Raw genomic sequence first — 15,614 nt, 5'->3', positions numbered from 1 at the left:
TTACTTACAACAAGAACTTTATTCTGTCTGTATGTCGTACCGTTGGTATTATCTTGTAAGGGTGTCGACATTACCTAGATACCGATAGGTTACAGACTTGTTAATATACGAGGGAAGATCGGAAAGTAACGCACAATAATTTTATAACTAAAAGGTTTAATACGTAACAAAGCAAAAATGTCACAAATGAAGTTACATCTTTTGCGTACTTTTCTACATCGTCACCAACGTTCTCAACACAATTTCTCCCATCGTGGTACCAATTTCAATATGCCCTGTTCGGAGAAGTCCGTTTGGTTGGAGTATAGCCTTCTGCGGGCAGCTGATTCCACTTCCGCATCCGTCGCAAAGCGTTTGGCGGTCAGGAATTTCTTCATGAGTCTAAACTGACGAAAGTCATTTGGTCCAAGATCCGGACTGTGTGGTGGATGCTGGACCATTGCCCCCCTCAGGTTTGGCTATTTTCTCACGAACAGGAGCAGGGGGGGGGGGGGGGCGGGGCATTGTCATGAAGATGTTTGACACAGTAAGCATTAATGTTGTGGCGTTTGTCACGAAGGACACAACACAACTTAACCAGTGTTTTAAAGTATGCTGCAAAATTCACAGTGGTCCCGTGTTCGGCTAAGTCTACCAGTAACACACCATGCATATCCCGAACACTTTCGTAACAGACTGAGTCACTTTGAATCTTTTCGTGTTGGCCAGCAACCATTTTCCACCCAACAGAGGCATGACTGGTTTCGGGCGTGTAGTGGTACGCCCACGCCTCATCACCAGTGACGATTCCTTTCAGAAAGTCGTGCCCTACTACGGCGTAACACGTTAAGTGATCCAAGCTTGTCATCATTCGCTGGCTCTTGTCGTTGTCTATCGGGTTCTTAGGCAGCCAGCGGGCACTGACAATATCGTGTACAGCGCCGAAGGAAATGTTGAATTGCTGCGATAAGCTTCGCAGTTACGCGCGCCAGTCGTTCAAAATTGCTGCCTCAGTGGCTCCGATAGCTGAAGTTCACACGGTCCTCTTGGAAGAATGACCGCCACTTAGATACATTGTTACGGTCCATACAATCGTCCCCATTCCCGCCACGCATGCCCTTGTGAATTTCACTCGGTTTATGCCCTTTGGCCCACATATAACGAACTACACTGCACTGTTCTTCAGAAGCTGACGACAGTAAGATGCGCGCCATGTTTTGTTCGTAGTTCAGGCTTCTCTCGCTAGAGCTCCACATGAAAAAAACACATCCCCTTTAGCGCAAATCTCAGACTATATCGTCATGAAATTTCGACATTCTTGTTGCAGTACCAGAGGAGAAAAAAATTGTTCTGCGTTATTTTCCGATCCTCCCTCGTATTTATGTGGCTCCGTAGATCGTCAACATTCTTCAGTATTTCTAGTTCAGCTATACATCTGATATTGCTGGGTCACATAGGTTGCCATGACACGTAGGGAGCCATGAATTTTTCCGTGAAAGTGACAAGACTACAAAACATAACGGAACATTTGTTACGGTTTCGGTATTCCGCCAGTCTCTCTAAACACGTCAAGAAATGGCCGCGAAAGCCCCAGCAACTGATTGCTTCTTTTACTAGCCCCGTTCATGCCACGGTCTCATCAAGATTCTTAGAGTGCCTAGCCCTTTCGAGTTTTATATGTACTCAGCCATTGTACAGCACTTTGACACGGGTGAGTTTGAATGCACACTGGTAAAGTCAGACGTGACGTCAAAATGACATATCCACACTGTATTGAAGACGACTGTTTGACGTCACGTCTGACTTTACCGGTGTGCATTCAGACTCACCCCTTTGACGCAGGATGTGGACAACGATTGTGCACAGGTGTTTGTGGCAGCTGTAGCATTTTAAATGTTTTTTATGCAGGCAGTAGACAGATCTTGGAGCCGTGAAGAACTGTTCATCGTCAGAATGTTTTGTGTCGACATATTGCGTCTGTGGAAGGACGAGGAGGAACGCACATGGAGTATAGCGGGGCCCCGATTAAAAATAATGATCGACCGGCGGGCGGCGGAGGCGGCATTTCCGAGAAGCCTGGAATCGGCAGTCAAAAGGTCAGCCCGAGATAGCCGCAGCCCCGGTTCGGCGCTTTGTCGGGTGCACCGCAGCCGCTGGGTTAGCTCCTGCAGGGGCCGCGCCGCCTCCGGTGGAACGGCGCACTTGATCCCATTGTTTTCGCGATACGGCGCGCCGGCCCCAAGGCCTAGGAAACAGCGTGCGAAGGTCGCCAGCTTGCTGGGAACGGGCTGGCCTGTTCTGTGCGCGTCAGTGTCACACTGGAGTCACGACCGAGGTGGCTTCAGCTGGAGCTTACTTTTAGGAACTTTGTCATTTTATACTGCAACCACTGACAGTCCGCCCGAGGACGAACAAGTAGCCCTGAATGACGTGCAGAAAGAAGCACCGACGGTAATCACTGCTGAAGATGAGAATGCGCTTCACTATCGAACAAACAGAAAAAACCCTTAGGAGGATATGATAACAAATAAAAAAACTAGTTGGAACTAATCTGCTGGTAGCTGTGAGGATAATAATCAACAAGTGCATCAAATTTGGAAGAATACCTATCAGAAAATTGGGAAAAAGGTTGACAAGAAAAATCTGGAGAACTACTTTCCGGTTGGTTAGTAATCACGTCTTTTAAAATTCTTGATTATAACTGTAGCAACCTGTTGAGCAAGCGGTGTTTCGAAAAGGTAGCATCAGGCTTCATGTTTCCTTGATCGATTTATCGAGAAGCTTCGACACCTCGGAGATTTGGGGAATCATGAAGGCCCTCGAAAATACAAGGACATAAAAGTTCATGAGATACATCTACGAGCAGGCAAGAATGATAGAATGGATGAAGACTTCATCGTCAGTTAGATCCCAATCGACATAGCAGTTCGCCAAGATGACACCATCTCTCAGACACGGTTCACACTTGCACTGGAAGATGCATCCAAATCACTAGACCCGAATAATACAGTAATACTAGCCATACCTGGCGAACTTCGTTCCGCCTCTGAAAACCTTTATATGTTATAGCTGACCCGGCAAACGTTGTTTTGCCATGTAAATTATTTCTAGTCTATAAGAATAATGTATATGTGTAACGCAGTGTATACATGTAACAAAACAGCCGTTGTTGGCGGGAGCTCGTGACACAAACAGTAATAATGGGGGGAGTCTGGCAGTATCGGCCACTATTAGTTCTAGCTTTCTACGGTAGATAACCCGGATTTAACGATTGCAGCCGATACACGGCTCGTCCATGAGCATACAAACATAGCGGAAATTTCGTGTCAAACGTGTTTGCCAGCATCATGAATGCTGAACACCCATCGATTTTTATTGTACGATTAAATTCTTTTAGAGGAACAAAGGAGAGCATAGGAACTTCTTTGTTCCACTAAAAGAATTTGATCGTACGACAATCGATAATGGCATATCAGCTGTCGACCACGGCAAAGATGTTACATTATCGAATCAGAAAGACGAAATCGCCACGCTTCCCAGAGTTGCGAGCCGCCGCCGTAACTTGGCAGTGTTCATTTAGAGCTGTATGGGACGAGAGTGGCAGTTCTGTTTTGACCACCGCCCCGAGTGGACAGGGACGGTGTCGTTATATGGTCACACTTCCGGGCGAATAGCAATCGCTAATGTACAGACTGTAGAGTGGTTCAACGGACAAGTGTTGCCTATCTGCAGGACGACATTCAGAATTCGTATCGACAGACTTCTACGTACACGCACCTCAGTGTCTTCGGCTGCTTTTTGTTACTTGGACGGCGATACATTTATTTGCATCATTAATTCCACGCGTGTGCACACAGCCACACCAGTGGAGAGCTGAAAATAAGTATAATTTTCGCATCAAAGTGTGTTATGTTTTTTGACTGTACATTCAATAGACTGTTTTCTTTGGCCATCTGCATGTTGGAAAGCAGAACAGATACCGCACGAGAAGTTGAGAATTCAAACCTCAGTATCGCAGAGCACTTTGACGCAACTCTCAAAAATCCTCGAGAAATTCGACTTTGAAGTTTTCCGAGTGTCCTTAATACCTTAAAGCAAGGGCGAGTTATCGACAGAGACATCGGCTCTGAGATAGTGCTCGCACGCCAAGATGACGGCCTCTCTTCAGTTCCAGGCTGACATGAATTTGTAAAGAAGGGCGCGTGTTCCACCTAGCATTTCCATGAAGCACAAAATACATGAAGACGGAAAAAGACCGGCAGCGTTCGTGACGAGGGATCGCTGTTTGTTCATCAAATTTCTTAATTAACAAATATCTAATTGTCATTTTTATGTAAACTGCATATCTTCCTATTTCTAAACACACAGCAGACACAACAGTCCAGTTTTCATTTCAAATATAAATGGTTGTATACTGACCTTTTATAAAACATTGTTAATATCGATAGTTTAACATAAATAATATTACAAACTACTTTTTCATATTTATGTATTTTACTCTTGACAGAAATGGTCGCATAACATGCACCTTTGTTTAAAAATTTACCACAGTAGGAACACGAACACAGGTCGATCTCGTTGTAGGCAAGGATTCTACCGCAGAGGCTGTCGAAAAATCGCCCGTAACTGTACGGTATTAAAGACACTTGGTTAACTTCAAAATAGATTCTCTCGAGAATTTTTGAGAGGTGCATCGAACTGCTTTGTGTGACTGAGATTTGAGTTCTGAACTTCACGTACCATAAATATACGTATGTAAAAGAATTACAAAAAATCGGATTGTCGTGTGGTCTCCTTGTCAGCCTGGATTGCTGCAGCTTTGTTCCCCGGAAAATGCAGAAACCGAATTACTATACGATATCCTACTTTTTCGTTCTGGCTGCTTAAGACCATTAAAATTAATAATAAATATTGAGTTTTTTATTGAAATTAACTTATATCTTACAGTAGCTCATAGAAAGAGCTGAAAGTAACCGCCAAACTGAATGGAGACACTGCAGTGTAATCCATTGAGAGAATTACACTTGTTTGCACAGTTTGTGGTTCGAGCGTAGTTGGTGCTCCACCAGTACTTGCCACCCCCAACATCCGGAGCGTCATGAGTTGGTCACAGCCTGCCTCGAGGATTAATTGTTCCCGCAACGTCTGACACACCGCTTGGATCATACGTGAAACACCACAAGTTTTGACATTAGCCCAGAAACGCGTCACAATTGGTCAAGGCTGTAACAGCACAGTGCTCGCTCGTCCTTTACCAGAACCACTTGAACAAAGAACGATCATTATCATATGATCACGGAACTATTTTCACTTTTACGTCCAATAGTTACGGACAGGAAAACATCATTTTATTTTGTGGCGCAATTCCAAGTTATTTTATGCCGAAATTTGTGTAATGTTTTTTGCAGATTCGTTGTTATTTATACAAACTGTTAATGCTTTTGCCAGTTTCGTTATTATTTTTATGCCAAATTCCGTATAACTTTCGTTTGCCACATTTCGTATCATTTTCTGCTGAAGTTGGTGTTTTTGCCAAATACAGTGTAATTTTTTGCCAATTTCGTTTTATTTACTGATTCGGCGTCTTTTTTTTGCCATTTTCTGTGCCTATGTTTTGTGAAATTTGGTGGTTTTTGTGGCACCTTCCGTGTTATTTTTGTTAATTTCGGTGCTAGTTTTATCGTCACATCAAGTTTGCTATGTGGCTAACGAAATGTCACTTTAACATTATACATGAATTTTCGGAAAATAGGAAGTCAAAATGCATTTTCACCATTCAGTATCTATCAATTGAGTAAATTGTTCTCCTCAGCTTTATAAGATTTTAATGCGGCAAAACCGGCAACGGTAGCCGAGCGGTTCTAGGCGCTACAGTCTGGAACCGCGCGACCGCTACGGTCGCAGGTTCGAATCCTGCCTCGGGCATGGATGTGTGTGATGTCCTTAGGTTAATTAGGTTTAAGTAGTACTTAGTTATAGAGGACTGATGACCTCAGATGTTAAGTCCCATAGTGCTCAGAGCCATTTGAACCATTTTTGGATGAAGATAATTTTCTCCATTTTAGCCGCAGGGAGGTCAGAAGTTAGCGTAGGGTCTTTTGCTAAATAGGAAATTGTGGATAGCTGCAGCTTGTTCTACACAGTCGGCAGATGATGGTTGAAGTTATCGCTGTATCAAGCAGGTACCTGCAGATACCAGTATTTGAATGCGGCCCCTATTTTGACCGGAAGCGAAGTTGGAATCTTCCTACTTGTGGGTCAGGGGTCCTGAAGATCGCTAGTAAATCGCCGAAACTCTTAGCCAAATGAGATATACTTCGAAATTAGACGACTGAAAGCTGTTTGATTTAACACCCTATATCAGAATGTTTCTGAACACGTCTTCTATCAACAATAAAAATGAAGAAGAAAACGCACACTAAAGTTTGTGGGAAAAAACAACCCTGTTGTGGATGTTCAAGTCAAATGATAGCTGTAATAAAAATATAAAATCATACTATTCAGGCGCACAATAGACAGTTTACGGTATTACTTCTTTAATACCTTATTGTGAGGAATTTCAACCTCTTTATTGCATCTATTGATTTAGTGGACTTCTCGTACACACACACACACACACACACACAGAGAGAGAGAGAGAGAGAGAGAGAGAGAGAGAGAGAGAGAGAGAGAGAGAGAGAGAGAGAGAACCAGGACGCAAAGAGAGGCTGGGAGACTATCGAGCGAGATGTTGCTATTACGTCACCGGCCAAACAGCTGCCAGTTTCGCCGCTGTTGACAAACCGCCCCCACCCCCTCTGTAACTGACAACGTTGGCTGAGTCACTCCACAGGAATTGCGCAGAAGAGATGCTCCGAAGGGTGTGGTCCGCGGGTGCGGGAATCCCCGTGAATTATACTGTTCCTTCTGTATATATGAGACAGATGTCTCTGCTGGTCCGTCAGTGCACCATTGCGATCGCTCCCTTGTTGTGTGTAGAGTACCGTAGTCTCTGTTTAACGTCTACTCGCATATGTCATGCTTTATCTTCCGTGAACTCCCATAGAACATAACACAAACGGGTGCCGTTGTGGAGCTCAAACGATTATTTCCGTGTCACGCCTCGGTTTTCTGGGCGATTGTGAACTGCCAGCAGCAGCGCAACGCTACTCTTTCGCTTTGTTATGTTGTCTCTGGACCGGAAAGTGCTGATGGAACTAGCATGCTGCGCCAAGTCCCGCACGACGTCGACGTTTCGTATCGGGGACACCTCGCCGCTCCATTTCAGAAACGTGCCAGCTGGGCTGAGACCGCGTGCTGAATAATGTCGGGCGTATAAGGGAAGTGCGATGCGAGCCGTAGATTATTACGTAGGCGAAGACAAGAAGGTGCCATTCTGTCACAGACTGCGAAAACTGGCAGGGCAGCAGGCGCAAGGCAGACTAGGAGGAAGTACGAAGTAGCGTGAACAGTGGGAGCGCGTTATCCAAACAATGAGGCCGCGCCTGATGAAGTGGTTGTGTCTGAACAGCTGTGGGAGCGGCTCTGCAGCTCAAACATACCGGAGCACCGTCACACGAACCCATCACCCGCACAACGACAGCGAGATTAATCCGTCTCCACCAACGTCGGCCGATTTCAGCATTAGTGAAGGGGCTAGAAATGCGTGGTTCATGTGTGAGTACCATTTACACTTTAACTGCTGAACAGCTATATTTTGTAACACACAGATGGTTATTTTAATGCGTTGTCCAAGGCAAGTAAATTGCATAAAAAAGTTAAGGCGGATTTAACAAAAAAAATCGTTACTATTTCATCAAAGTACGGAAAGGATCATAAAATCGATAAGGCGCAAACAACAGAAAAAAAGTAATTGCCGGCGTAATGTTTGGCAACATTTTGTGTACAACAAACCGTAACAAAAACGCTGAATTTTTTAGAGCTCTTCATTGTGCCCCTGCATCGAAACCAGATGTTTACGTAGCACAGAGATTTAAATAGGAGATGCATAAAATGCGATTGCTAGCTACTCAAAGTTATAATCCAATATGGCGTCTATTCGGTTTTTGCTTCAGTCAGTCAATCAGAGCACAGGACAGGTCACTTAAACTCGTTTGTAGCGGTTAAACAGAACGCTGACTGTTTATTTCAGTATTACTAGGTTTTGGAATGAAATATTTGATGACAGACTGATCTTTAGCCTACCCTCAGATGTAGGCTAGTTCGAAAGGTGATAATTTCGTCAAATGTTGGGCGAATACATTTTTTTAGAAAGAAATTGATGGTGACAGACATCTTTAGCGTAAAGCTATCTTGGCGGAAGTAGACATTAAGAGATTAGTGGCAGCAGTACAGTTATAAGGTTCATAACAGAAAACTACAACGAACCACAGGTATGGTATAAAAAAAGTTTATTGAAATCATACCAGTACCGGTTTTCTGATTTATTGTAGATCCATGGTCACATGGCTGTTACAGATGTTCTCGCTCTCCTGCTCTGGTCACGAGGTTTATGGGTTTTGTGCACTAAGAAAAATCAGATTTTTCGTGCGAAATTCGGTAAACTTACGAGAGATGTTTTATTCCCTTTCTTTTTGACCTTCACAGAAACAAACATGAAATGTCCACTTTGACAAAATTACTTTATATAACCCAAGCTACATATTTTGAGGATGACTTGTGTTCTGCTCAAGTCTAATGAGTATTAAGACGTAAGTAAGAGAACAAATCATTCATCTCATACATAAAAGTAACTGTTTGCCCTGCTATTTTTCTGATACTTATACTTTTGTTTGCTTTAATTTGTTGCAGTAGTAGCACTAGATAATGGCCCTTATGCCGAAATATAGATTGTGGAATAAAAGCTGTTCTGTAGTCAAATGGCGAGAAATGATTTTAATGTTCATGAAACATGGCGAAAACTTTCGTGGTGTTTATTCCTGTGTGATGAATTAATCGTGCATTGGTGTAATATATTTTAAAGTTTCTACATTCTGACACATGCACTTCTGAGTGCTGTTAAATTCTTGAGAAACTGCTAGAACATACACCTTTCTACGTTTTATGGCAGCACACATGCTCAACAATTACAAAATGTGCATTAGCTTCACATAAACGACATAAACGACAAAGACATTACTTTCAAAGACGTTAGAGTTTGAACAGATGCCGTGTACAGTGAGTGTGTGGGCGCAATTATTATCTGTAGCGTAGCCCAAGATGCATGTTAGTATGAAAGGTGGATTAGTGAAGACAATGAATGTAATTTTGAGATGAGGAGTCGTACTATGTGTTAGTACAGACTAAACGGTGCCGTCATGCGTAGAGACGCAGCAACAGAAGACAGCGAAAAACAGGATATGGGTCCGAGATCGGTTGTAAAATAGAGCCACTGGCCAAATGTTAATTTACTGACTGAAATCGCTATCACGGACAAGGAATATTGTTTTCCGATGAGTTCTACATCGGACGACACGTTATTAGTGTTAATACGAAATAAAATAGAGAAGTAAAATACGTTAATGAGAGAGGCAATCGCATTCAGCGAGAGATTAGGAGTAAGAGATGTCTGGCGACAGAAAGATCATTCTAATGCTCGAAGTTCAGTTTTGTAATATCAACAAGCACAATCAGTAAAATTGTATGGGAGCCTATGAAGCAATTATATCTGCCCGGCAAGGACCTGTTCAGGAAGTTAACGTATTTTGTGAAACTGACACGCTTTTCCCAGACCTCTTACTAGTCACAGCACATATACGGGGTAGTTTTCGAAATCGAGCGTTTTTAAAACCTGCTATGTAACACAACACTCTGTATTTTATTCTTAAATTAATGAAGTTAGCACTGTCATAGAGAATTCCCCGTTAACCATCCTAAAGTGTCATGTACAATGATTATCCGTGCATAGGCCTATTCTTGTGTGTTAAAGGGCTCCTTAAAAAGTGAATCTAGGGTATGTTATACCGTTTGGCGAATTGAAAAATATGAAATAAATAAACAGTGCACACTAACGCCGCGTGGTTGGTTCCTGTAGCTCTGTCAACATCTGCTTTTTACGGTTTACATAAACGACCTGGTTGATGGTATTGACAGCGGCCTTAGACTGTTTGCCGATGATGCTGTAGTCTTCAGGAAAGTAGTATCACACGAAAGTTGTGAACGAATGAATAAGGATTTGCAGAAAATAAATGCATGGTGTAATGACTGGCAGTTATCTCTCAATCTTAGTAAGTATTCAAAATGGTTCAAATGGCTCTGAGCACTATGGGAATCGACATCTGTGGTCATCAGTCCCCTAGAACTTAGAACTACTTAAACCTAACTAACCTAAGGACATCACACACATCCATGCCAGAGGCAGGATTCGAACCGGCGACCGTAGAGGTCACGCGCTTCCAGACTGATGCGCCTAGAACCGCACGGCCACAACGGCCGGCTAGTAAGTGTAACCTACTGCGTATAAAAGGCGAAAATACCCATTAATGTATGAGTACAAAATAAATGATCAGTCTTTGGAAGCGATAACATCAGTCAAGTATCTGGGTGTGACTATTCGAAATGAGCTCAAACGGAATGATCAGATTACACAAGTAACGGGTAAGGCGAACTCTAGATTGCGGTTTATTGGTAGAATCCTGAAGCGCTGCAGTCCTTCAACAAAGGAAATAGCTTACTATACGTTAGTTTGTCCAGTCTTAGAGTATCGTTCGTCTGTATGGGACCCTTACGAATTGGGTCTGATTCAAGAGATTGAGAAGGTCCAAAGAAGAGCGGCAAGATTCGTGACTGGTACATTTAACCATCGCGAGAGCGTTACAAATCTCATAGAAAGTTTCAAGTGGGACACACTTGCAGATAGACGACGCGCTAAACAGAAGGGGCTGGTCACTAAATTCCGAAATCCAATCTTCACCTAGGATATAGAACATATATTATTACCACCAACTTTCAAATCGCGTAATGCTCACCATTCAAAGATAAGGGAAATAAGAGCTCGTACTGAGGCGTTCAGACAGTCGTTTTTCCCTCGTGCGATCCGCGAGTGGAACAGAGGGGGGAGGGGGGGATATGACTTTGGCTCTAATTATGCCCTCCGCCACACACCACTTGGTAGCTAACGGAATATATATGTAGATCTAGATGAATGAAGAATATTGTCAACAGTCATAATTTGACCTCACACGTTTGGTATGTATTGAGAATATTTCGAGGTCCATCAATACTGCTCATCAGTATTTCTGGAACGACAGTACGCCAATACGCACCCTCAGACAGTCACTACATTGACAGTTTGGCAGTATTATTGAACGTGTGAGGACCCCTGCCCCTCGAGTTTTCCGGAGCGCTGGTGTGCCGGCTTCGTCAGCCAGGTGACGCGGGCGGTCCGAGTCAGCGCTTCGCGGTTCCGTGGGTTTGTTGTGCTCCGCGACGGCGCACATGTGTCGAAGCTGTAAAAAGGCGAACGAATGTGGCAGCGCGGATCCTGTTCCTTCATCGGCGCCGTGTTTTACGGGGGAGGAAGCCCGCCGACGGAGTGCGTGACGTGCGTAAACTTCCCGGGCCAGAATACCACGGGCAGACGGATGGACGCCTGTACAAAGTGCACTGACCCCAGGATCTACCCCGCACTCGAAGAACACTCCCTCGTTTCGGCTCTCCCGCCTCCACACGCAGGACGAAGAGGAGGAATTACGGTTTAGCAACCCGTCGATGTCGTCACAGCACCTCGGAGACCAGTTCTAGAAACTGCTAGTCGAGTTTGGATGAAGAAGGGGGAACCACTCCAGCTTTCGCGAGAGATGCCGTAGGGAAACAATACGCAACATTGCAGGCCACTGCCATTCGGAAATGTCTGCAGAAACACGTTTCCGGACCAGAAGTGATTACGTGCGTCACGATGTGACCACGAAATGGACGAAATCGAGTAGGTGGAAGTGAGCTGGGCTCTCCCGCATTCGCATTCCACTAAGAAAACAACTAAGAAGGAAAAGAGAAAAAGGGCTTCGAGCGTGCATCCTTTTTTAAATAATCGAACTGTTTCCGAAAGTTTAGCTCTTGAATGACACTGGATACATACATTTTCAAGTGTTCAAGCGCGATATGGAAGAGATCCTTTAAAAGCAATTTGTCTGAAAATTGGTAAGACTGATACAAATATACCATTTACATCCAGATAGACGATTACCTTTCAGTTTTTGGCTGCTGGTGTGATGCACCTCTTTAAAGTACACTTCTCATTGATGTTCCTGCTTCTACCAGAAGTTTGCAACACATTCCTGGAAGAGTTTAATGAATGCATGAAGAACTACAAAGTCCAGGAATGCGATAGGACTAACTTTATACTCAGAATTATGGGACCTGAAAAGCAATGTATATGAAGATTGTAATAAAAAACACATTTGGATATTTGCCATTAATACAGAAACACAAGTGATGAATGCATAAAGTATTGTGGACATAGGCAGAATGCGATGGTGACATAAATTGGTGATTTCTCTTCAGTGAACTTTCCAAGTTTTACATATTACAGAGCTTATTACCTTTCATGTTAAGATTCTTCTGTCAGTTTTTGGTAGAACAACATTAAAATGAATGAAAAGCACTATATTGCTTATGTTCTACCTTTACCACGGCCCATACTCAAACACTAACAGTCTCTTCTTTGGTTACACTATTGGTAATGAAAGCATCAAACTGTAATTGTATTTGCACATGAGTGTTTAGTGCCCTCAGTCTTGCAGACGTGTATATACCAGTACATTTGGCTGATTGTCTCGCAATTGTTGTGTGTTACAGGCAGTGGCCGGATGGCTGACATGGAGGATATTGTGATTATATCCAGCAAGCAGAGCCACGCTGCCGAGCTGTGGGTGCGTTATCTCAAGTACTGCTTTGAGGAAGTGGGCAAGATACACAAGAAGCCACCCTACAAGTAAGGCAGCACTTCTGTTAATCTTATGCTTAATATTTCAAAAACACCACATTCTTGCAGCCCATTTTCTAACAATTTCATCTGCCTTTGAGCTATGATTACATGATCTTGATTTTCTCACAATGTTTTCTCTTTCAGTATCTGGCTGACTTTTAAAACTATTTGTTCTTGTAATAGTTTATATGCAGGCAGGAGGTTCTCTTGTACAAATTTGATTTCGAAGATCGTCTCTGGTACCTGTAGAGGAACCCCACCATTAAGCTTTTAGTGGCATTGATATTATTATTTTGTTTTATTTCGGTTTCAATGAACTTCATTGTTAACATACATAATTTACTTCCTTTAACTGGAACAATGGGAAAGGAAAAAAGTGTGAACTCCGCTCTAGCCGTATCTGTAGTGGTCTTGTACATCTGTATCTAGATAAGTTCCACAGCTCTCTGACAATGTTTTGTGGAGCCATTGTTGCAAAGTGATTTCATTATTTTGAAGAGAAACGCTATCCATTAAAGATGTTCCTTCCTTTGGATGTCGGATAACAGCAGGGATACAAGAAAATATCACAACACAAAAAATTGTGTGTACAAAATAACCTTAGTGTGTCACATTCACTGATAGAGCTGCAACAGAAAGTGAGGTGGTTGGACTGCTGTTGCTTCTGGCTTGAAAAAGTGATAGAAGAGTTAGTGGCCATTAGTGAGATGTGATTTACTATTATGAAACCATTGTGCCTTAAGCAAAATGGTCAACTGTATCTAACAGCAATGAGTACGTCTGGAGAGCATTATGCTTGCTTTTTGTGTATTTGTTGATATATTAAAAAATCTGGCAGCTCGGATAATTCAATCAGAAACTAATTATCACATTGATCCTATACAGTGATGCTCATTCCTTCAAATGACAAGCCATGTGATATTTTCCCCACATATTCACAGATGTGTATGACTGAGGAAGATGAGATGTGCTGTAAATAGTGTTGTAAACATACGAAACTACAATCGTCTGGCCACAACTATGTTTTTTTTTTAATTACTCAGTGAGGTGGTCCATTCAACTAAAACATACAAAATATTAGTTTACTTTATTACACAAACGAATAAGAGATTTGGTTGACTTTGCCACAGGAGTGCTTGATAAGCTACATATGTTATTGACTGTTAACATGTGCATTAATAAACTGTCTTACAGTAAAATGTTCCACATTTAAATGAACAAGTCCATCAGAAGCTAAATATTGTATTGATCCAGTACTGTGATGTTGACTCCTTTAGATGAGGTCATGAACTGGGATGGAAATCTTGTTAGCTCGACACGATATTGACCTCAATATGAGGGCACTGCCGAGCTGACAGGAGAGGCATGGTCCTCAGGAGAACCTCCTGTATTTCGCTGCAGACTGCAGCAAGCCCTTGTTGTTGTCTGTGGTATTGATTCATGTTGCCAACTTTGATGTGGCAACACGCTCTTTGTACAATATCACAAGTAGAACTATTCTGAATCTCAAAAACCTATGCAGAAAAGGACATATGAGGAGTCCTCCAGTAGTGAGATATACTAGTTTACCAGTCGTCCCATATATCGTTTGTTTTGGGTAAAATGGTTATTAACTGCAATCCTTACTGAACTCAAGATCGGAGTATGTAGTACATACTATTATTTTTGATGGCTTTATAAGGAAACCAGACTCAGAGGCAACTGACAAAGTGAAATTTAGCTTTTAATGATTCAGAATGACATACTTATCCTATAAAGACCTGAGTCAAATTTAGGAAACACTAAAGTTTTCCCATATTATTCCAGAGTCCTATGTGTGGGGATTGAAGAGATAGCTGGTGCTTCCCGGCCTCCTCCAGCACTGGAGGAGAAGATGGTGCGAGTGAAACTGCAGGTGGTGGTGATGTGCTCAAAGCTGCTTGACCATGTGTACAACCATCCAGGCCCAAGCACAGCACTTGGCCGCCTGCTGCAGCCAGAGCGGGTTGTCGCACTGTTGCTGGGTGTGGAGGAGTCGTCCGTTACTGAGCAGCATCGTGCAGGTAAGCTGGAGCATTCTGCCAGAATCAGTATATGGGAAGTTCTTAGCCATAATTCCAGATAGCTATTAACTTTGACAGTAGTATATAAAACAGTTTAATATGTATGCATCAGACTTTCAAGTCAGAGCAGCCACATCCTGGGTATGCCATTTTGAAAAGATAAGGCCACTTCAGCTTTAAGTCCTTTGTTTATAGGCACAATATGTTTAGCACCATTTTAGCTGTAATAAATAAAGTTATATTCAGATCAAAAAAAGAGAAAATTACCTGAATTAACAGTACTTGGTGAGCTGTTAATCATGGTATGACAGAAGAAGTGTATGTGATTTTAATTTTGGTATCTGCTACTTAATGAAAATTTATTGAGTGTGAATACTGGGTTATCCGACTCTCTTTTTTCGATCTGAACATGACCTGATTTTATTGCACCAGGTGATTCAGCTAAAATGCTGAGAAACTGGCCATGCCTATAAATAAAGGGAAATGGTCGAGCTTTTCAGAAAAGTTAATATGTGTTTGTTAATAGTGGTTCATCAGTCATGTAGGTAGCACAAATGAATATTACAGTCACTTAGGAAATCAGAACTTCAAAATTAAATGTGGTTACTCTAATGAGCTTACCTAGTATCATCATTGTCAAAATGGATCGTTATTACACAATTATATGATTTAGGTTGCCAAGTTAACAA

At 42.5% G+C, this 15,614-nt stretch overlaps 1 protein-coding gene across 7 annotated transcripts in view; it reads left to right on the top strand.

The window, feature by feature from the left end:
- LOC126336494 (phosphoinositide 3-kinase adapter protein 1) overlaps nt 1–15,614 on the top strand; it is a 391,158-nt gene that overhangs the window by 337,324 nt on the left and 38,220 nt on the right. For all 7 annotated transcript variants that reach the window (XM_050000238.1, XM_050000240.1, XM_050000237.1 and 4 more), the window contains 2 exons: nt 12,754–12,889; nt 14,690–14,925. In XM_050000238.1, coding sequence (XP_049856195.1) covers nt 12,754–12,889; nt 14,690–14,925 — 372 coding nt within the window. The remainder of the gene's footprint in view (nt 1–12,753; nt 12,890–14,689; nt 14,926–15,614) is intronic.

The sequence above is a fragment of the Schistocerca gregaria genome, chromosome 2 (assembly GCF_023897955.1).
Source record: "Schistocerca gregaria isolate iqSchGreg1 chromosome 2, iqSchGreg1.2, whole genome shotgun sequence".
NCBI classification, from domain to species: domain Eukaryota; kingdom Metazoa; phylum Arthropoda; class Insecta; order Orthoptera; family Acrididae; genus Schistocerca; species Schistocerca gregaria.
Note: the sequence above shows the minus strand (reverse complement) of the source record. Positions and strands in the feature narration are given on the sequence as shown.